Here is a 24,016-nt window from a genome sequence, read left to right as displayed (position 1 = left end):
AGAGATACAGGGAGGGAGTAGGGGATAGAGAGAGAAGACAAGCGGGGTGGGGGGCCCTCTTTCTACTGTTAAATAAAATATGCTCTTAGAGAAAAGCAGGAGCTCATTCACATGTCAAAATATGGAGATAGGTCAGAACATAATTAAATTGCAACTTAATAAGTGGCATCACAGAGAAATACACACAGGAAGTTATGAGACCTTGGAGGAGAATGTGTCAAGATGTAGGAGGTTAAGTCATGCCCCATCTAACCTGCAAATTTAAGAAAAACAGGTACTAACTGATTATTAAGTAAAGTGGTCTTAGTATAAAAGGCTAAATGAACTAAGATGGGAAGATTTTTGTGCTGCCACACAGTAATCCCTAATGATCATAATTTAGAATACTCATTTTAGCCAGGCATAGTGGCTAAAGCCTAGTGCTAGTTACTGGGAGGCAGAGGTTAGGAGACTGAAGTTGGAGGGTAGACTGGGCAAAAAAAAGTTTGTAAGACTCCACCGCAACCAATGGCTGGGTAAGAAGGAACCCATTTGTTATCTCAACTTGGGGGGAGGGGGAAGAGGAAGTAAGACTTTATGAAGTAAGACTTTATGTCCCAAACAAAAATGGTCTAAGTAACTTCAAATGGTAGATGTGCCTGCCTGACAAGAGAAAGGCCTGGAATTCAATCTCAAGTTCCTCCAAATAAGAAAGAAAGGAAAAAGAAAGAAAGAAAGAAAGAAAGAAAGAAAGAAAGAAAGAAAGAAAGAAAGAAAGAAAGAAAGAAAGAAAGAAAGAAAGAAGGAAGGAAGGAAGGAAGGAAGGAAGGAAGGAAGGAAGGAAGGAAGGAAGGAAGGAAGGAAGGAAGGAAGGAAGGAAAGAAAGAAAGAAAGAAAAAAAAGATTCCTTCCTTGTTAGGTGTTTGCCACCTAAGACCAATTACATATGCATGTGACTGTCACTCTTTTACCAAATGACTTAACGCGTAAGTACTCATCAAATATCTCAGGCTGCACATCCTTTAAAGAGAATGACAATGTGATTGTCACCACTGGCAACTTGAGATGCTTTGTAGAAAAACATCAATGGCATAATCAGAAACATTTCTTTCATGAGTGAATTATTAAAAATGAATGCTGCATCTTTTTTTTTACTATTACACTAACCTATACTGACATTTAGAAGCTAATTAAGAATTCTGTGTTCAACTACTATCCAGATTTCAATTTGATCAAAATGTTAAAAAGAAGGATGAAAATAAGCATGACCATGAAAAGAAAAGGATATATATATGAGAGTTGATTTTCTTTTCTGACACAAAGAACTGTGGAATGAACTGGCTGAGTGTCCAAGTCCTGTGTTCTTTATAAGTCAACATGAATTATTTTAAAAACTATGCTTTTTAAAATCTAATGGTAAGGGGAAAAACAAGTCGTTTAAATAGGGATACAGGTGGACCCATTGCAACAATGAGAAGTACAAGTCGTTATGTCGAAAATGAACTTTACAACTTTGGTGGGGGCTGGGGGTGGGGAGGATGGGAAGGGATGGGAAGGGGAAACAAAGGAGGAGGCTACAATGCTTGATAAGAAATGTACTCATTATCTTGCCCATGTAATTGTAACAGTATTTTCACAATAAAAAAATAAAAATTATTAAATAAATAAATAAAATCTAATGGTAAGGATATATATATACATCTATATACACATATATATATATGTGTGGACATTCATGGGAACAAATGAGATAATGGAGGAAAAGGGCAATTAAAAATGTGGATAAAAATTTAAATTTGAAAGTGGAGAATCATACTAATATGGAATGGCATGAAATGTAAATTAACCTTAGGATCTGGTATTTTAATTTGACAGCTGTTTGACAACTGCAAATGGAAAACTGACCTCAGACAACTGCCTATAAATGAAAAGATTAAGCCTGAGAATCTCAGATATATATACATATATTGCAGTAACTCCTCACATGGGAATAGATAAATGCAGGCTAGAATTTCCATTGTCTTTGAAGGTGCTGATATTCAATGGACTTAAATTTCACAAAGAGCTCTTGTGTTACTGTATCACAACTAATGGTACTTTCTGAAACTTAATACCATCAGTAGGGAAGTAATTATAAACATATTTGTAATTTCTAGGTGTTTCTTGAAGCAATTTTCAGTTAACCTTCCTTGATTATCTTTTGAATGCTAAAACAGTAATATATCCCTTTTCTTTCACTTTAAAAATATTCAGTTTTGTAGCTGGATGCCAGTGGTACACATCTGTAATCCTAGATACTGAGGAGTCTGAGATCTGAGTTCAAAGCTAGCCCTCAGGAAAATTTATAAGATGTCTATTTCTAATCAATTGCTAAAAAGATGGAAGCAAAGGTGTGGGTTAAGTGTTATAAAGAACCATCTTTGAGTAAAAAGGCTAAGATGATTTTACTTTATTTTTCCCAATAGAGAAATAAGGAAAAACAATAATACTACATTCCACTATTTAGTTGTGAAATATTCTGCTCTCAGAATATACATCTTCCTTCTCTTCCTCCTCTTCATTTCACAAACAATATTTCAAAGATTGTATGTCCTATTTCAAAGACTAGAATTGGGGAAGAGAAACCTCAACACAAATTCAACTCACTGTCAGGTTTGGTTTGGTAGGTACAGCTTTTAGAAAACCTGGGCCACATTTAAGATCACAATGAGATTGCAAATGAAAACCCAAATGTCTACTTGGTATTGAGAAGTTGGAAGATCTACCCACATGGCCTGCATTCAACTAGGGCAGGAAAAGTGCTCCCTTGGGCCAGTGCTCTTACACTACAACCATCATGGCCACTATGGGGCCCTCCAGCAGCCATGGAGCATGTACCTCTGACAGTGCAAAGCGTGTGTTCATTTGGGAGCTGAGAGGAGTTTTCTGAGACCAAAAACAACTTGTTTAAATAACACAAGTAGGAGGCCCACAGATAAAACTGACCTTAGGGAACTCCCTCTTCACCCCAGAAGCCATACAATGGGAAAAACTCAGTGAGAAATAAAGGCCAAGGAGAGATCTTCAGCTTGGGCTTCTTCCCTATACCAACAGCCTCAGACTTCTTCCTCAGGAATGGGTTAGACTTTCCTTCCATATTATGTTTATATGAAATGTCCCTCACAGCTTCATCCCCAGCTAGTGGCACTATTTTGGAAGGTCCTAGAGACTTTAGGAGGTGGGGCCCAGCTGGAGGAAGTAGGCATGAAGGTGTTTCTTTCGAGTATCTTGTTATAGCTCCTTCCTGTATTCTTGCTTTCTGCTTCCTGTCTACCATAAACCGAAAATTCTCCTCTGCTACACACTTCTGCCACCATGATGCTCTTTCTGCCCAGTACATAGACCTAGACAAACGTGGACTGAGGTCATGAGCCAAAAAAATCAATCCTTCTTCCAGCTAGTAGTTTGTGTCAGCCATTCTGTCACAGAAATGATAAAGTAACTAACAGAGAGAGTAGGGTCATTGCTGTGACTGAACTTGTGGTTCTTAAACTTCTGGAACTGGTTTAAGGGAAGAGACTATAAGATTGGAGCAGTGGACTAGACAAAAATGCTTTAGGCTCAGCTTAATTGGTAGTTCTGGTGGGAGCTCAGAAGAAGAGAATGCTAACAGGACAGTGAAGACCAGGCTCATGAAGTTTCAGACAGGAAGGAACACTCAACTGGAAATGGAACAAGGGGTCATTTATGCTACATTTTGGCAGAGAATTTGTCTCCATCTTGTGTGAGTCCTGAGACTTCATGAGAGGCTGATTTTAAAGGTGGCAGACTAATTAATCTGGCAGAGGTTTTTAGACAGTCCTACATTCACAATAAACAACAATGCCAGCTGCTTTTAACCAGAGATATGGTGAGTGTTCAGTCTGTAACATTTAAGCAAACAAAGAAGTGAGCTGCAAGTTGTGGTTAAGGAGGGCTGAGGTTAGCACCATTCAGACATCAAGTATAGGACAGAGCAGCTCATGAGAAGGCCCTCAGCTGGTGGCACTATTTGGGGAAGTTCTGGAATCCTTAGGAAGAGGGGTATAGCTGGAGGAAGTAAGTCACTGAGCTGCTCCTCAGGGGTACCGTGACCCTGGCCCCTTCCTATCCCCCTGTCTCACTCTGGCCTGAGCATTCTTGACCGGTAAGCCATAAATCTTCCTTGAAGTCATTTCTGTCAGGCATTTGGTCAGTTGTGAAAGTAACTAACAGACTCAGGATGCCTTACATAATTTTACATTTATCTCCAGCTTCTTGATCATAAGCAATAAGCAACAGTGATAGTTCACTTGATCATTCACTGACCTGCGCTGTTCCTTAAATGAACCAGACAAAGTTCGAGGCAATGTAGGGAAGGGCAATGCTCTGAGCTCGTGAGCTGACATGCTAGTCATTCAGTGGTAGAAATAAGCAATCAATAGCAGCCACAACCAAATCTCAGGAGAGTAACAGAGGGGCACAGGGTGTTCAGAGTGACCTACGACCAGATCTACTGAAGCTATATATGCGTGTGTGGGAGAGAGAGAGAGTGAGAGACAGACAGACATACAAGACAGACAGAGAGACAGAGAAAGAGATAAAGAAAAAGAGAAAGGGAGAAGGCTGAGCAAACAGAAAAGGCTAGGGAGAAAATTCCTGGTGGGCTAGGGGATGACCAGGCTTTAATGCTGGCTTGAGTGGGAATAACAACAACCCTTTCTAGGTATTTTCTTGTATTGTCCATCTCTCACTATTATGCTGTAGACTGCAAGACACAATAACTACTGGGTTCCTGCCCCTAACACCATGCCTGGCACATGCCACAGGAGCTTAGGATATGTCTGCTAAGTGGATGGCACTGCGGCCGTAATCTAATCAAGACAGAAACTTTAGTTTAGATTGAGTCAGTTAGAAGATGAGGCTTGAGAAATATTGATATGCAGGGCCTTTAAGTGACATTAGAATTTTTGTCTCTGCTGTAACAAGAGGAAGGCATTATTTGTGTTACACCCTTACTTAAAATCTTACCAGTATTTGCCTATCCTTCCAGGTAAGTCTAGTTGCCTTAATAAGTTATACAAAGCAATTCTTGACCTGCCCCTGCTACTTCTTTGGCCAAATCCTTCATGGTATCCTTCTTACTTTGTGCCTTCTACATCTACATCGCAATGTCTACATTCTTCTCGATGGTGTTCCTTCTGCCTGCAAAGGTCTACCTCATACACTCTACTTGGTAAGCACCCATCTAACTTCTCAATACTCTGGTGGCTACTTTGAGAAGCTTTCTAGACTTGCACAGGTGGAAAGGACCACTCCTTATACCTGTCTTTGTATGCCCAAGGCACCGCCAGTGCCCATGTTCTACCACACTGACGTTTCACTGTTCGACTACACTTATTCAAACATCTTCCTTTCTCTATCAAACTGCAAGCTGCTTCAGAGAAGGGGGCAATCTTTTCACCTCTAACAAAAGTAACCAACAAAATAGACAAGGGTCCTTTAGGACAAGAGCTTTCAAGAAAAAGAGTAGCCAAGAATATTAGCACTTTCTAGTACTTAAGGACATGTTGCTTTCTGGTCTTTTCAACAGGCACGGGAACATAAAGAGGATTTCAACAGCCTTCCCCAACCTCAATAATTTTAACTTGAGCTTAGCAAAATAAACAAATTCTGTGCAAGTAAGAACTAGTTCAGCTACCTTTTACCTGCCTTTCAAAGGCACAAAAGTAATCTTAAAGCCTGAATGTTCACTAAATATTGCCAAAAGGGTCAGTTCTGAAGAAAGCTGATTTTACTTAAGCCAGAGGTAGCTGAGATGGGTGAACAGATAGATATCTGCTGAAAACTTCTAAGTTATCTTTCCTTGTGTGGGACTACACATTAGCCTACAAATTAGGGAACGGTCCACAGCTCCATGTTCAAGTTTAACTACATGTTTATTTATTTAAAGCTGTCACTGGGACTCAAACTCAAGGCCTCACATTCTTGCTTGGCTTCTTCACTCAAGGCTAATGCTCTACCACTTGAGCCACACCTTTCCCTACTTTTGGCTTTTTGGTGGTTAACTGGAAATACGAGTCTCAAGGACTTCTGTGCCTTGGCTGGCTTCAAACCACTATCCTCAGATCTCAGCCTTCTGAGTAGCTACAATTACAGACATGAGCCATCAGTGCCTAGCTACATGCTTGTTTAAATAAGCTACTTAGCCATTTGGTCAGCCATTCCCTTCACTCACGAATAAGTTTAAGTCAGGTAGTAGGTTCAGTAAAAACTATTCTGAACATTTTTTCAAAAACTAAGAATCTGGTCTATGATATGTTTATTTTCTTAAGATTAGAAGGTATAGTTATTTCCATTATTTTATAATTTTTATGCTGATCCTGGAACCTGCACTCAGTATTTGGGACACTGTCTTTGAGTTTTTTTGCTCAAGGCTAGTGCTCTACCATGCAAGCCTCAGTGATACTTTCAGCTTTTTGGTGGTTAATTGGAGATTAAGAGTCTCATGGACTTTCCTGCCCAGGCTGACTTTGAACTACAATCCTCAGATCTTAGCCTTCTGAATAGCTAGGATTACAAGTGTGAACCACCAATGCCAAGCAATCTCCATTATTTTAAATGCATAGTTGACTATGGCAGAAGATTAGGGAAGGGTAACTATACTATTTTCTTCAGCTAGCTGTTGAAGGGACTTATACACCACTACTTCATCCCCTTCCTATGACTCATCTACTGATAGCAATACAAAGTTCCCACTCTGGCACGTTTTAGGTTATCAACCATACCCATATTGCCTTAGCAATACTAGAACAATCATCATTTCATTCCGATATGACAAAATGACTAGGTATTACATTAGACTTCTCTTTTGCAGTGGTTTTCCTTCTTATAACCTGACAGATACATATCTTTCAGTACTAAGGAAACCTGAATCAAAATAAAAGTGAAAGCTGCATGCTACCTAAGTATTTCAAGGTTAGACAGTATACTGAAGGTACAGGAGTACTCTTAGTGTACACATAAATCTTATTAACTACAAACATTTTCCTTTTGTTCCATCCTATCTCCACATTCCATCATTCAAATTTAGAATTTCTTTGTTCTTGTGTGATCACTGCTTCCGGGAGAAATCTGGCACAGGATCTGAAGGAAATGCCAGAGTGAAAATTGCCTTACAATTAATCACACAGGTAAGTAATTTCCCCTTCTTGCCAAACAATATTTTCTAAAACTCCTTAGAAAATTGATAAGACAGGACTGGGTGGTCATGAGAACATGAATGTTAGGGGTTACTTAATCACTTACATGCCCAATTTCTAAGGGTCTGCTAGCTTGCCTGAAGCATTGAAGAACAACATTACTACTGGGAAATAACAACAAAGAAGTCTCAAAAAGTTAATCTGGGTTATATACGCACTGGTATAACAAACAACACCTGTTCTACTGTCCATCCCCTACCCTCTGACATCCGAAGTTCTGTCGCCTTCAGAGTCTGACGGCTCAGTGTGGAATTCAGAATCATCCAATGACTCCTATTTTAAAGTACAAATAATACTATTTTTACATATTAAACCTAAAAAGCAGAGTGTCACTAAGGCAAGGAGAGAGAGAAGGAGATAAGCAATGCTACAGTCTCTAAGGCACCAGCCAGCTACACAGTTGTGTTTCCATCAGTGACACCATTCATTAGTCAAGCAAGAGTCAACCCAGAAAACAGAGGGAGTCAGTGGTTCAGAGCAGTGGCTCATCCCTGCTAATGGGATTCAGAGCAAACTACCAGGAAAGGCAAAACACAACTGAAGATCACAAAGAGAAAGAAAGGAAAGCAAGAAAACAAGGAAGCAAGGAAGGAAGGAGAGACAGAGAGACAGAGAGAGAGAGAGCACGCAGGAGAAAAGAAAAAGATCATACACAAAGAACCTCAGCTTGACCTTTGCTAGAAGTGGGGGCTGCAGCGTACGTGTGGAGAGACAGGCAAAGAAGATACACTGGGGGAAAAAAATCTCCACGTCGCCTAAATCAGATCAAATCACAGTACAGTACCCAGAGACACAAGTGAAGAATTCTAACTCCAAAAATCCATGTATGTCTCAATTAAATACCTGCCTTTTTGATTTATAAAACTTTTCCACCAATAATTTTTTTGACTTAACAGAACTACACACCTAATTCCATAATCCATATGGTTGATGCCCTGAGTCATTACACATCCTCAAATCTTTAGAATTCACATTAAAGTAGACATAAATAGACACACATACACACAATTCTGCAAGTACAAATTGGACACTCCTAAACCCCAAATCCAAAATCTGACGTACCCAATCTAAAGCGGAGTGCTAGCATGACACCAAAGATAGAAATTTCCCTGCCTACCTCAGATGACAGAAAGGTTACAGTCAAACATAGGTACACTAAAATACTGAATAAAATTACCTTCAGGCTATGTGTAGAAGCTGCATATGAAACAACATGAGATTTCATGTTTAATTTCCTTCCATCCCCAAAATACTTATATATTTGCAAACATTCTCGAATCTAAAACTATCTGAAATAAAATGTCTTGTATGAGAGATATTCAGCCTATGTAACCTAAGTCTCTTAGTATGCTGAAAAAAGAAGATTTCACTTCCCATTCTCTATTAAGACATTAACTGGAGACAACGGGATGATAATCAGATTCCGAAAGTATGGAGGATGTGGATTAAAAACAGAGCAATTGTTTCTAATAGCAGCAACCACAATACAATAGCTAACATTTAATGGAGCATTTAGTTTGACTATGGTATATGCTTTAAATCTTCCTGTCTCATTGGAGATTGTTACATGTCCAGGCCTGCTATGATAACTCTCTAGCACACAGTAGCAAGGATATCAGCAATTAACCTGCATCCAGCAGGAAGGATCATTAATGACAACAGTCTGATTCTGAAATGATGACCTGCATGTCAGCTAGGACAGGGCAGTGAACTGGATCCTCAGGTGCCAATTGGGCCATTTTCATATGTATAATCAATCACCTCATTAGATTCCATTTTTTATTCTAAAACATAGGAATAAGGCAATCTCACAGAGCCATTATAAGAAACAAATAAAATAATGACCACTTAATGTGGCATGCAAATTATTTTTTTCATTAGCTTTCATTAGTTATACAAAAGGGAATTTTCAGTGTTAGATTTCCACACATGTGTACAATATTATCTTTACAAATTATTTTTTAAAACTGCCTACAAATGCTATGTTCAAATCATCATTTCTGCATTTGCTGGCAGGACTTCACCTGGAATTATTTTGGACAGGAATATCAATGCCAAACTTACTCCATTTAGATGGATCGTTCTCAAGAGGGAATCATAGGCAATTTGGGAACTATTTGGGGTTACATAAATTCAGGAAAAGAGACTGCATTTAAAATACATCTTCTTTTTGACGTTATTCAGTTATGCTCACCATTTTCCTTATATATAAAAACCATATTTAGTTGGAGACTTTTTCCCAAATGGTATTCAAAGATTCTCAATGTAAACCCGATCTACGCAGTAGCTAATTTGAATCATCTGAATATAAGACATGAGTTACAAACTTCAGAGGCCACTGAATGAATGCAAGTTCAAAGTCAAATGGCAAAACTCAAAAGAAAAATACATTTCTCATATTAATTCTTCTTACACATATGGTGATCTGTAAATCATATCACTAGCATTTGCTAACAAAAGTCTTATTCTCTGAGAATATAACACTAAATTTAATAACCACTTTTGTTCACCATGGTAGATGAAAGTCAACTGCTATTGCTCTAGGCAGACTGCAGAGTCAAAACAAAAGACATCAGAGAAAGGGAAATGGAGAAAGAGGCATTAGATATTAATCTTATATTCACAGGGAAAACAAAAATCTTTACCTGGTCTCTTTTCAGAGTTTAAAAGGCTGTGAATTTTCTTTTGCCCTCACCACCCTGTAATTCAGAGCTCTTTATCCAAAGCTCTTCCTTTTTACCTTATTTCAGTCATGAAAAGTTTCTCAAGTACTGTCAGTATCAAACAGAAAAACACGTCTCTTCTTGACCCTATTTTACTCACACCTCTTGATCTCCTTCATGTATTTCCTTTCATGACATTCTTCAACATTCATGGATATACTACATCTAAAAGATAACATATTCTTATCAGATTTACTTTTCTAATTATAACCTACCTCTCAGGTCTGAGACTCTACTTATGTTTTATGCCTTTCTTGTAATTTTCTCTAAAATAAAGTTTCTGAGAACATCAATAGTTCTTTTTAGACCAAAGTCTAAGTTATGAATTCATTCACCATCTATTTGATCTTTCAAAAGAGCCATATATTTTTTTAAATCCTATGAACCGAGACTCAAGTAAATGATCCAATGTGTATAAAATGCTTAGAACATGACTTGGAATACAGCAAGTGCTAAGTAAGCGTTGTCTGTAATTATTAGTGGTAAGCTTCTTGCGACTTTTTCCCCTTTCCTCTCCCTGCACATGTTCCTTCAGATTATCACTTTTCTAATCTCCTCCTATCCTGTGTACAAAAGTGACAGATGTATAAGGCACCTAAGTCATAATCATACAGAGCATATTCACTCTGTTCTCCACAAGAGCCCATGAGTCACACAGGAAGTGATCCACTGGAAGTAGTGGCCCATGGATGAAGAAAGGATAGACTTTTTTCCGCAGAGCTGTAATCCTAATGTGGCAGACATCAGCTCAACAGGACAGATTTCATCAATCTACCTTGGAAATAAATGACAACTGCAGTAATCAAAAGACAATCTGGTTGGTGACAGTGGCACACACCTGTAAACCTAGCTACTCAAGAGGCTGGGATGTAAGGATTGTGGTTCAAAGCCAGCCTAAGCAGGAAACTCCATGGGATTCTCTTTTTTTTTTTTTTTTGGGTCCGGTCATGGGGCCTGAACTCTGGGCTTGGGCAATGTCCCTCTGCTCTTCAGCTCAAGGCTAGCGCTCTACCACTTGAGCCACAGCTCCACTTCCGGCTTTTTTCTTTTTGCTTATGTGGTGTTGAGGAATCGAACCCAGGCCTCGTGCATGCAAGGCAAGCGCTCTACCACTGCGCCACCTTCCCAGCCCTCCATGGGATTCTTATTTCTAATTAATTACCAAGAAAGTTGGAAGTGGACCAAGTGTTAAGAGTGCTAGCCTCAAGCAAAAAAGCATAGGGACAACACCCAGGTTCAGAGTTCAAGCCCAGAACTGGCGGACACACACACACACACACACACACACACACACACACACACACACACACACACACACACACACACACACACACACACACACACACACACACACACACACACACACACACACACACACACACACACACACACACACACACACACACACACTTTGCCAGGAATACAGTATTCAGCATAAAAAAATCATCAAAAGTGTAGAACAATTTGTTGACAATAGAATAATAATGGATATAAAAATATTCTTTTGGGTTTTTTTGTGCATATGTACACAAAAATATTATATACACATATACTAGGTATGCAGTATACTATGACTATAACTATAAAGATAGTGACTCTGAGGCAAGCCAAGATGACAAAGGCTGTACTTGGGGAATCTATTTGTTCAGTAGGTACACTCATCAATAGAAAAGCAGAATGCTGGTGGTGCATGCCTGTAATCCTATCTATTCAGGAGACAGATCTGAGGCTTGTGGTTCCAAGCTAGCACAGGCAGGACAAGCAGTGAGACTCTTTTATTTCCAATTAACCACTTAAAAACCAGAAATGGAGCTGTGGCTCAAAGTAGTAGAGTCTTAGCCTTGAGCAAAATGCTCAGCAAGAGCATCTAGGCTTTAAGTTCAAGCCCTACAACAGACAGACAGACAGACAGACAGACAGAAAAGCAGAACCCAAACACAAAGCTTTTAAGCATAAAGATATTTTTATCACATCTCACAGTATAAGACTGAGGGATACATGAGTTGTGAATAATTACATAATTTCTTGTCCAAACTGGGATACTTGAGAGTAAAAGGGACATTCTTGACAATACCCTAAGAACACAGGCATCAAGCATGACATGAACATGCAGGTATCAATGGGTGGCTATACCAGAAGAAATATGACCAGGGGGTGGTCTGAAGCAGAAATCGTAGCCAGGATGTTGAGGAAAGGCCTCAGAATTTTATATATATGAAATTATTAAAGTAGTGTTTTTTTTTGGGGGGGGAGGGGTCCGGTCGTGGGGCCTGAACTCTGGGCCTGGGTGCTGTCCCTCAGCTCTTCAGCTCAAGGCTAGTGCTCTACCATTTGAGCCACAGCGCCACTTCCAGCTTTTTTCTTTTTGCTTATGTGGTGCTGAGGAATCGAACCCAGGGCCTTAGGCATGCAAGGCAAGCGCTCTACCACTGAGCCACCTTCCCAGCCCCAAAGCAGTGGTTCTTAACTATGTATGATTTGGTCTCCAGAGAACATGAGAAATAGCTGAAGACATTTTTGGATGTTTCTATTCAAGGAAGGGGTGTGTTACTAGTGTCCACTGGTAGCAGTTGGGGATAATGGGAAGCACCCTGCAATGAGCAGAGCAGCCCCCACAACAAAGACCCATGCAGGCTACACTGTTTAGTGCTAAGGTAAGAAAAGCTTGAATTAGAAGTGAGAAGACCTGGCAGCATACACATATGGGTGCAGCTACAATATAAACCAATTAAGAGATGTTCACACCTTCCATGACAGAGACCTAAACCTATCTTCTTAAAAGGAGAGCACTAAGACAAAGGCAAGCATCCCAAGAGGAGAACATGTAAAATCACAAACAAGTAACTGGTAAAGATAAAACAAATAACCAAGAAGCCAACGCATGCGTGCACACACACATATTCATACCTACCTCCTCAATAAGCAAAGTAGCTGCGAGTAAAAGGACACTATTGATGTGATCTATAAACTCAGCTAAGACTAATTCTCATTCTCAGTGGTGGTCATACTCTTGCATGCACTGCAATATAGAATTTTAAGTTGATTTCAAACAAACAAATGACTGTCTGGGAAGACATTTAGCTATACCTGAAATAGTTATCTTTTAAACTCATATTTTGAAAATGAACATATACAAATGTTTTTTGGTTTCTATCAAGTGAAATAATGAAAGAAATGTGCAAAGATCCAGCTACAAACATTTCAGCTTATCTGCTTTGTTAAGCAGCAACTCCTTTGTATAACTACTTAAAGATAATTAACAAAAAATCAGACTATGTGAGCCAAAAAAAGAAATGAAAATCTCTACAATGTCAAATGAGGAGAAACTGATCAAACAAATCAATGAATATCCATATATAATGCTTACAATCATTCTATACATGGAAGACTGTTCATGACTAATTATTATATGAAAATGCATTGAAATTATAGCTAAGCCAGTTTTTAAAGAAATTTGTTGATACACAAAAGAAGATGTATGTCTGTGTAGGAGAAAAATCTGTAATAATATAAACTAAAATGTTAACAAGCACATGTATTGGGCAGGACTTTTGTTCCCTGCAGAAACTTTTACACAGAATACCACCTGGTGAAGGGTACAAGTCAAATAAAAATGTAGTTATTTTTATTTATCTGTATTTTTAACTCATTTGTGATAAAAATTATTATTTGCATAAGAAAATGTTTATCTATTGCCATTAAAAGTAATTTAGCAGCAAAACCAAATGTCTTACAAATAGAATGTCTTACAAATGGAAGTAATGCCACCTACCTCAGAGGGTTATAAAGTTTAAAGAATGATTTACGTAAATGCACTCTGTAAATTCTATAGCACTCTATGGATGCAAGAGAAGTTAATTATCTTGTTAAGATCATACCTTCTAAACCTAAACCAGTTTCATATGTACTCTGGCTGTTAGCCTTCCTAGCAGCAATTTCCCTGACAGAAATGTATGCTTTAGAAAAATTAGGGAGTATGAACAACATGATGTACAGAAGCAGGAAGGTAACACCAGAGAATGGCTGAGAAAGCAGAGGCACAGCCCTACAACAGAACATCACATCGTCATCAAAACTGATTAACACAGCAAAATGTATCCACAAAGAAATGTACTGGCATAATGGGAGATTAGCACACTAATACACCAATCACAACAATATGATGTGACAAAAGTTACTTAAGAATGACAAATTGCTTATTAATGGGAATTTTCTATGAGTGTTTTAGTATTTTCAGACTGAAATAGGGAAGGCAACACCTTGGGTAAGGAGGGACTACTTATTGCATATGCAAAACCTAAGTAAAACAATCCCACTCACAGCTTATTACAAGATCCACTAGGTCAAATACTGAAAATAAGTCTCCTAATGTTCTGATCATTTTTGTGGTTTTCAAGTTCTTAATTCACTCTCCTGGACCTGACTCTGCCATGCTGTTTGTCCCTTTTTCCTGAAGGTTCCATCAGTCAAAGTTCCTTTCACATTTTATCTTTCAGTTGCTAAATTGAAAACATGTATGGACTGCTTTCATCCTTTGAAGGCAAACCCGCTTTAAAGCCAAATGAGGGTTTTGGATGAGCATGTATATATATTACAAAACATGTATGTAATTTACTTATACAGTTCAACGTTAGCGGTTTCTTATACGTATCTCCTTATGCACCAGTCACTGCTTTTTAAATCAGAACCTGAATCTTATTTTCTCTCCTTAAAACAAATGTAAGAGTTGCTTTTCAAAGCGCTATTTTTTCTACTTTCACAGAGAGATCACAGAAGTTGGATACAAAGAAGGAACAGTACTAAATGAATAACAGCTCAAATAAACTACATAAAAAATAAAAACACATAAAATGTTATTTGAATCTTTTTAAAACATGGACAGAAGGGAATATTTTTCACCCACTGAAGTCTATTAGAAGCTGAAGGAGTTTTCTAAAGACAACCATATAGTTGTATGCTTTAATGGGAACACAGCTCTCTGAAATAAAGCAAAACAAAACCTTCAAATTATTCTTTCTTGTTAAAAACTTTTTTTTTAACCTGTCTGCTATTCAAACTCTAGTTCAAGGCACTCCTCTCGTACTATTTTTATAAGATGTTAATAAACAATGCCCTTGAGCTGGGCACTGGTGGCTCATGCCTGTAATCCTAGCTCCTTAGGAGGCTATGATCTGAGGATTCATGTTGGAAGCCAGCCTGGTCAGCAAAGTCCAGGAGTCTTATCTCCAATTAACCGCCAAAGAGCCAGAAGTGGAGGTTTGTCACAAGTGGTGGAGCTCTAGCCTTCAGTGAAAAAGCCGAGGGATAGCCCTGAGTCCAAGCCCCAGCAATGGTGCGTGTTGGACACATACAAAAACAGAACCAAAACAAAACAAGGCCCACAAAAAAATGGCCTTGAGTTCCTTTATTTTATATATGAGATCTAACAACACTAAACTAAAAAGTTTCTACTGTACTACTGAAAGAAGATCATACAATTTGGTAAGATGCTAACACCTTAGTAACACTGGCATTCGATCAGCCTGGGAACTTTGGACATTTTAAAAGCATGGTGATGCTTCTACATGAAAGGAGAGCCTAAGTCAAGTGTATCACTCCGTATGGTGTGTAGGAGTTCAAGAAGAAACTCCTCTTTGCATGAAGCACTGGCTGATTAGGAACCACGACACTGATGAGGCCTATGTGGAAGAGTGACACACAGAAGATCGTGGCACAGTGCTCCAAACGAAGAACGGGGGAGCGGGCCTGTGGGTACAGAGAAGAGCTGAAAAACCAAGCTGAGCAGAGGCAGATTCTGCAATATCTGGGTACTAGAAAGTGTCCTATTCTGTATTCTGTGGCTTTCCTCAGTCGTTTAAGAAATTTTCAGCATCCACCTAACCCCCTATGGCAAACAGACACCTTCAGATGATAGAATCAGGCAGTCATCTAAACCCACAGACCTTTTAGTTTCTGAAACCTTGGCTTGCTGAAATTTGTCATCCCACTTTTTCTACATACTTTCTGCTGTAACTGAGGGGTTTTTCCCCCCTTATGAAAAAGTCGCAAGCCAACGTTTTTTTTTTCTTGAGGAGCATGTACGGCAAGCATAGTCCATCTCAAGGTAACTTTTGTTTTATTATAATATTTTGAAGTTTCAACACCATTTAATGCTTTTGAGTTCTCTTTTTGAATCTCGACATTTATTATTTTAAACATTTTGTTTGGATTTATGCAATTTAAATAGGAGAGAGCAACCAGTATCTTAAAAGATAAATGCAGGGGCTGGGAAGGTGGCTCAGTGGGTAGTGCTTGCCTTGCATGCATGAGGCCCTGAGTTCGATTCCTCAGCTCCACATAAGCAGAAAAAGCCATAGGTGGTATTGTGGCTCAAGTGGTAGAGCACTAGCCTTGAGCTGAGGAGCTGAAGGACAGTGCCCAGGCCCAGAGTTCAGGCCCCACAATGGAAAAAAAAAAAAAAAAGATAAATGCAGCCAGTGGCTGGTGGCTCATACCTGTAATCCTACCTAGTCACGAGGCTGAGATCTGAGGATTATGGTTTATTGAGAGCCTCAGGCAGAAGGCTCCTTTATACCTGTACCACATGGACAGGAAAGTCTTTGAGACTCTTATCTCCAATTAACCATCAAAAACCCAAAGTGGATATGTGGTTCAAGTTGTAGGGTCTGAGTTCAAGCCCCAGGATGGACATGTACATGCACACAATGCAGCTCTTAAACTCATACAAAGGAGGCTAGAAACTAGAATGTGCCCCTGGCTTACTTTCCTGACCTAGACTGATCTCCAACTATGCAAAGGTAATAATAAAAAATTTGAAGGGCTAGGGGTGTGGCTCGTGGTACAGAACTTGTTTAGCATGCACAGGAGCTGGGTTCCATCTGTATCATCACAGGCATAAATAAAACAGACTTCTAAGCAGACAAATGTACTTTATCAAAAATATCAGAAGTAGTAGGACTATTTATATCTTACTCTAAGCAATTTTTCCTGGTTTGTTTTCTTTCATTTTTGTTCTTGTTTCAAGACATGGTCTTCTATATAGCCTAGGCTGCTCTCAAAACTGTGATGCTCTTTATACTTCTCAAGTACTGACAGTACTATAAAACAGCTTTGACATTAAAAATAATAACAATAACAAGTCCTTATTTGAAGCGTTACTACATTCAATCCCCATACTTTGCAGAGTAGCTATCTATGCATCTACTCAGCCAAGCTGTTTTCCTGCTGGTAGCTTGGATTCCTGTTTAAAAGCTGTGCCAGCTCTTCTTGGGTGTTCTGGTGATGAAAACGATTTTCCTTCAGTTTTAGCCAAGACTTTTTCACTCTTAGTATCTTATGGAAAAACCACATAGCTATGGCACACCACAGTGACCAGGCAGGGGGTAAAAAAAGAAAAACTAATTTAGAGAATTATTTGGATATTTAAAATTATAGTGGAGGAAAAAAGGTCTATTAAACTAAAATTCAAATTAATTTTTTAACCTGATTTCATGCATCAAGATAACAGAAGTATTCATATTCTGCTCTTTTTTTAAATTGGAGATGTCCCTAAATATTATTTTGTATGTAGTGGTTTAAAATATGAAGAAAAAAATGATCATGGTGATGTAGGCCTGACATGAGATCAAGAAGGCTAGCTGGGCTACATAGTAAGATTCTATATGTATATATGTATGTATGTATAAATAAAAATAAAACAAAACAAAAAATAAAATAAAATGCAAGTAAGTAAAACCAAGAAAGAACAGCAAAAAATAATCATGAGCCAGGAAAATGTTTCTGAAATAAGTGAAAAAAAAAACAAACACAGCATGATGGAAAGAAAGCTATGACAATTCTAAGACACTTTCTTAGCACAGAGATCCAGGTCACCTGAAGCCTATATTCTATTGCCTTCTCACTGGAACCAACCTGAAAGCATTCACTCCTCTTGCTTTCCAAGAAAGACTGACTAGGTGTATAAACCAGACCTCCATAGGACATACATGTTACAGGTTCAAAGTGCTGCTCTATGAGTATGCATGATTTTGAAAGGTTTACAAAACATGGCAATCCCAATCCCACCCTCCAAGAGAGAATCTATAATACTTGACCAAGCAGAGAGATGAGAATCAGACCTGATTGATGGAGTTGGCAGCACAGGATGCAAGGCCGGTTCCAAGAGAAGTAAGCAGGAAGCAGGGCCAGTGAAAAGGGACTGGGGCCAGTGCAAATCCAGCAGATGTGGTGCTCACAACCAGAGCTGCAACACAAACAGAGCAGGCAAGTGTTACTGGCAAGACTCTCACCCAATTAACTCAAACAGTGTAGGAAGACTGGCTGGCCATTATCTACACCAGTCAAACAATGGCATTCAGAACACAAGCTGTAAGTTGATATTCTTTCATTTAAAAAAAAATCTACATTTTTCTGTAGTAAAATTATATGTGCATATTTTTAATTCCACTGTACAAAAAAAGAGTAAATAAAATGAATTTTCTAGATTCAGTCATTCAATTATTTACTAGAAAACATTTACTAAAAACCAAATTTGTGTTAGTACTGTGCTAGGCAGTAGGCACTACAAAGGATGAAGATGTGAACTTTCATGCCTACTCTTGAGCCACTTGACAGGGAGATGGAGGACATGCATTAGTAAGTGTCAAATGGTAGCAAACAGTCAAGGTCTCAATTCTATGGCAATTTGCACACAGGCCTGTTAGAGGGCTTGCCTCTGACAGGGGAAGGTACTAGGAAGAGCCTGCCTATAATAGAGGAACATTCTGGGGTCAGAGTAAAAGGAGATGTTAATCCAATTGTCACAAGAATCAAAGAAGTATAAGGCACAGAAATACAGTCATCTGACTCCAGCACCCACTAAACCTGTTCCTTTGGGGTAATTCCTGATGCTTCTTTTTCATGGTTCACAGAAGTTCTACATAGGGACAGTAAATATCCATGAGAGGGACTAATACGGGAAGACAAAGGAGAGGCACGAAACTCTCCTAGAGACCACAGCTAACCCTGTGGGGCTGGACGAGAGCATTCACAAGCAGCGTGGAGAAGTGGGTGAAAAAGTCAGATCTTTATCAACGGTTGAGGAAAGAATGACAGACACAAAGAACCTTTTTTTTTTTTTTTTTGGTCGGTCGTGGGGCTTGAACTCTGGGCCTGGGCGCTGTCCCTCAGCTCTTCAGCTCAAGGTGAGCACTCTACCACTTGAGCTACAGCGCCACTTCCAAGACACACAGAATCTTGAAGATGGGGTTGCATAGGTGCTCAGCAGGCCAAGTGAAATGACAAAGGAAAGAGGACAGGAAGGTAGTACTACAGCCATCAGTAAGTTCATGCTAGAGAAGCTGGCAGCTCCCCAAAATGGCCGTAAACTGGTGGCATGTCCTTCAATCCAATCTTAGCAGAAACACAGAAGTATCCTTGCTTTATACTTGTTTCTCATGGGCAGCCCCTTCCCTAATGCCTAGAGTAGATAGACAGTTCTTGATATTTCTGTATCGTGCATGTGCTGAAATTTTTATATCAATCAGTTTCATCACTATAACAAATATCCAGGATGAACTTATAAAGAGAAAAGGTTGATTTTCCATGCAGTTTTGGAGGCTCCAGTCCATGATCAGGAGGTGCATTGCTGTGAGGCTAGTGGAAGCCAGCACATAATGGCGGAAGCACATGGTAGCAGAAACTACTGCCCTCATGGCTGAGACATAAAAAAGAGAAATAGAAGAAGGGCCTGGTCCCATAGTTCTCTTTAAGGGCACAATCTCAATGATGCCAAAATCTCTCCTTAGGCCCATCTCTTTAAGGTTCCATTGAGGGGGGAAAAGCCTTTACAATGTGGGCTTGGGGGAGCACTTAAGACCCAAACCATAGCACCATGTGAATCTCAAGAAGTCTCTAAGGCACATGTATTTTGAGAAGGAGGTCCTTCCTTTAACTCAAGAGGTTTCCAGAGAGGTCTGCATCCAAATCTCCCACAGAAAGACTTGCCTCTAGAAAGGAGAATGTGTTCCTGGGTTACAGCAGATAAAAAGAGCAAATTTCAGGAGTGGGAATGAAAGTTTGGGAAAAAAAAACGATTACAAGACAAATAGATTAACCAGGGAAGGCAAAGGGGGTATGTGTGGGGGGCTAGTCAGAAGCCCCAGGGGACTAAGGATATGGATTAAAAAAAAAAATTACCACCACAGACTTTGTGTCCAGAAATCTAGACTAAGTTGTGTAAATTTGGAAAACAAATTAAATTCTAAAAGGCTTAATTTGCTTACTAATAAAGTGGGGATAATAAAGTACTTAAATCACAGCAGTAGTGAAGATTAAAATAAATAATATTTAGAACAAATATGAAAGTTTCAATAAGCATCTTACAAGAAGAAATATTGTTATTGCTTTCATTATTATCACTATATTATTGTGACATATTGAAAAAATTACCTGTAACAAAGTACATAAATAAAAAATATGTTAAGCAAACAAAAAAATTATATATACATGTCCTAAACATTTAAGTTTAAAGAACCAGATTTTATATACCAAGATTCCTAATCAACTTTTATTGAAGGGAATCATCAGTACTGTGATGGAAGTGAACCCTCATAAACGAAGATATCAGACAGAAAAAATACACAGGTACAAATGACAACTCTGTATTTGTGAAAAATCTTTCCATCTATAAGGATGTAATGAGATTATTCTCTTTCATACTCACACATAGAGAAATAGAAAGTATCAGTTAATAGACTGTGAAATAGCCAAAGACAGTGAAATCCTGGCCAGAACCAAAGTATTCACTTCCACTGAAACATGTCTCTCTGCAAGCCTACCTGCCTGCTGTAAACTACTTTATTTGACTCACACAGAAATTGGTGGGTTTTTTTTTTCCTTCTCCACTTGCAATCTGAAGATCTGACAACACCGAGTTTACATTCTATTTGACTAAATACTACTTGGCTAAGGTAAAACACATCTTTTCATTTGGGGAATATACTCTTCAAGCCAACAGTCCTATCATTTCCCAGCATTTAACACCATATTGGCACAACCAGCCAACCTTTTTGATATCCATAGCAATTTAACTTTCTGCCACCTGTCACCAATTGGGGGGGGGGGGAAAGTCCCAGGGGAAACATAAGATGGCTAAGGGAGGGGGAGCTTCTTGGTCAAATGCATGCACTGTCCCCTCTTAACCCCTCTCTGCCTGGGCAGGGATGCCTGCCTGGACTAGATACTACAAACACAACTGCACACAAGCTCGCTGACATCTGCTAACCACAAGGAGAGGAGCAACAAAAATAAAACACTTATGTAGAAGGAAACACTGATTCTTTTTGTTTTCAAATAAGATGGGGTCTGGGTAGGCAGCCCAGGCTGGTCTCAAATTCTTGATCCTCATGCCTTAGCCTCTGAGAAATTGGGTAAGATGTGTATACTACCATGCCTGGTTCCAAGGAAACACTGAAAATTTGAACTCCAATTCTGTGATGACCTATACATGCTCCAAAAGAAAGTACCAAGGGCTGGGAAAGCGGCTCAGTGGTAGAGCACTTGCCTTGCATGCATAAGGCCCTGGGTTCAATTCCTCAGCACCACATAAGCAGAAAAAAAAAAAAAAAAAAGCCAAGAGAGGTGCTGTGGCTTTAGTGGTAGAGCACTAGTCTTGAGCTGAAGAGCTGAGGGACAGCACCCAGTCCCACAGTTCAGGCCCCACGACTGGACCAAAAAAAAGGTGTCAAGTTTATGCCAGGGTTTCTAGGACATTTTACCCATATGTCAATAAGGAGGGAAAACAATCTCTCATGTACAGTCCATCTGGCTTTACCTATACACCTTCAATGACACAGAGGGAAAGGCACCATAGAGCTCCCTCCCTTTAGAATTAGCAACTAGCACCCTTCATGAGGAGGCATTTTCTTTCTTTTATGTTATCACATTGTCAATGGCAAAGCCTCATGACCAGGCCAATGGCACAGAACAAGAGTCATAAACTGAGAGCTCTCCAGAAGTGAGAAAGCATGGCTGGAGAGAAAAATCTTAACACCAAGCCTGATCTTCAGGAGGAACAGAATCCTTCCTACCAGGCAGGAAGAGAGGTTAATGGTATATGGATGGGAGAATCTGCAGGAAGACAGATTGAAGGGTATGGCCTTTTGAAGAGAGACAATTCCTTTTATTCACAGAGTAAATCAGGCAAGATAATTATTGATTAAAACCTTAAACCTGAAACCAAGAACAGACCACTCATAAACAACTGTACAAGTCAAAAGCGATCTATCACTACTTTCTCAACACATAACTATTAAAATCTGGAAACATTAAAAGGACTGCTTTGGGTATCTCTAAATATCCTGGTCAACTTTTTGTACTGTGCTTTATAAATAAATAATGTTTTAAAAGTCAGCTGCTGAGGCTGGCATGAAGTGTGGGTCTACAACTTCAAATGTGCAGGTCTTCCCTGCACTTGGGAAGCAGGAAGTATGAATTTGAGACCTGCCTGGGCTACATAAGGAGATTGTCAAAACAAAACAAAAACACACAAAAAACTGAATTACCGTCACTGGGGACAAGAAGGTGGCATAAGCATTTAAGTATCAAAAGTAACAATGTTCTACATTTGCTTGCTTTCAAACAGAAAAGAGTTCATAGTTACATGAGAGGAAGAGGATAATCAGAGGAGAAAATATTTGATTCTTTTTATCTGGGTGGTAAATGGCACAGAAAGATTTGGACTCAGGGGTCTTCCTGATAAGTTGAGAATAGTAGTGGGTAAAAAAACTGACAAAGGAAAATGGACACAGTTTTTAGTGAGAAGGAACAATGGCTAAATTTACAAACTGAAAAATGCTGTCTAGTTTTAAAATGGACAAACTTTACATGAAAATACATATTAAATGATAGTAACTACTATTCTTGTGAACAAAATCTTAATTCTGACCCTTTCTACTCAAAAGCTAACAAAGAATGTATTCGCTTACTTCATCTCAGTAATTAATTTAAAAGAGAAAGGCAGAGAGGAGTGATAAATTGTACAAGTAGAATTGACCAAAGCAATATTCCCATACAACACTGCCACGACTGTAATTAAACTTTTCATTGATTTCCTGGGATTCATTACATGGAATCATTTTGCAACACCAAGATCTCATTAAAAGTGAATGTAATATATTCTTTCATTAATAACTCTCGAAATTATATTTTATTTGGTAATCTCATACTCTGTCCCTTCACAAATAAACATAAAATCAATGCTACTGATGAAGCATGACCCATCCAATACAGACTGAGAGGCATGGACTGCTGGCCCAGGGTGACTGTGGGAGCCCAAGAAAAGTACTGTTCTTACTTCATAGAACTTGAACCATCCCACTCCTAGGTGGATGATCAAAGAAGCCAAGATTCCCCACAGAAGACTCAGCAGCAGCTTTCATTAAAGGCAGCCCTGACTAGGATGCCCAAGCACATGACAACAGCAACCTTATTAGTTTCCAGTTAATCTTTTCTAAACAACCCACCTAACTAACTGACGAGGGTTTTCTTATTCCAGGGCCCATCATGAACAGAAGGCAACAAATAGGTTCTTACTTGTCTGTCTCTTCCAAGGAGAAGTTCCTATATAGGTTATAAGTTTTAAAAAAAAGTCACAATAATTAAACAAAAAAAAACCAATGATTATAACAAAAAATTTAAACAAAAAAGTTAAAACTCAATAATGAAAACAAATATATCAAAAAACCAATCTCAAACACATTCTTGTCTGGACCCTGAACTTCAGACAAAATGACAGTCCTGACCAAGGCCCTGAGTTCAGTCCTGAGCTTCTTACTTAGAACAATGGTGACATAATAATCTTTTGTTGTATGTACTGCAACAAGGATGGTACATAGAAAATGGGTCAGTCTATCAGCAGTATAGGAAAGGGTCACCAGGGATCCACTTACAGGCAGGTGGTAGGTGGAAACAATGAGGGTCCATGTAGAATGGCAACAGCATAACTAGTCTCCATCAAGGGTTTCTGAAGAAGGCTTCATAAGCGAATACAAGCAGTTACAGTAAAGGAGACAAAGA

At 39.0% G+C, this 24,016-nt stretch overlaps 1 protein-coding gene across 4 annotated transcripts in view; it reads right to left on the bottom strand.

Moving 5' to 3' along the window:
* Positions 1-24,016, bottom strand: part of Cox10 (cytochrome c oxidase assembly factor heme A:farnesyltransferase COX10) — a 145,800-nt gene that overhangs the window by 99,290 nt on the left and 22,494 nt on the right. For all 4 annotated transcript variants that reach the window (XM_070001404.1, XM_070001406.1, XM_070001402.1 and 1 more), the window contains exon 4: positions 18,079-18,203. In XM_070001404.1, coding sequence (XP_069857505.1) covers positions 18,079-18,203 — 125 coding nt within the window. The remainder of the gene's footprint in view (positions 1-18,078; positions 18,204-24,016) is intronic.

This window comes from Dipodomys merriami, unplaced genomic scaffold (genome assembly GCF_024711535.1).
Source record: "Dipodomys merriami isolate MVZ:Mamm:240054 unplaced genomic scaffold, mDipMer1.0.p SCAF_59, whole genome shotgun sequence".
NCBI classification, from domain to species: Eukaryota; Metazoa; Chordata; class Mammalia; order Rodentia; family Heteromyidae; genus Dipodomys; species Dipodomys merriami.
This window is presented reverse-complemented; position numbering and strand designations above follow the sequence as displayed.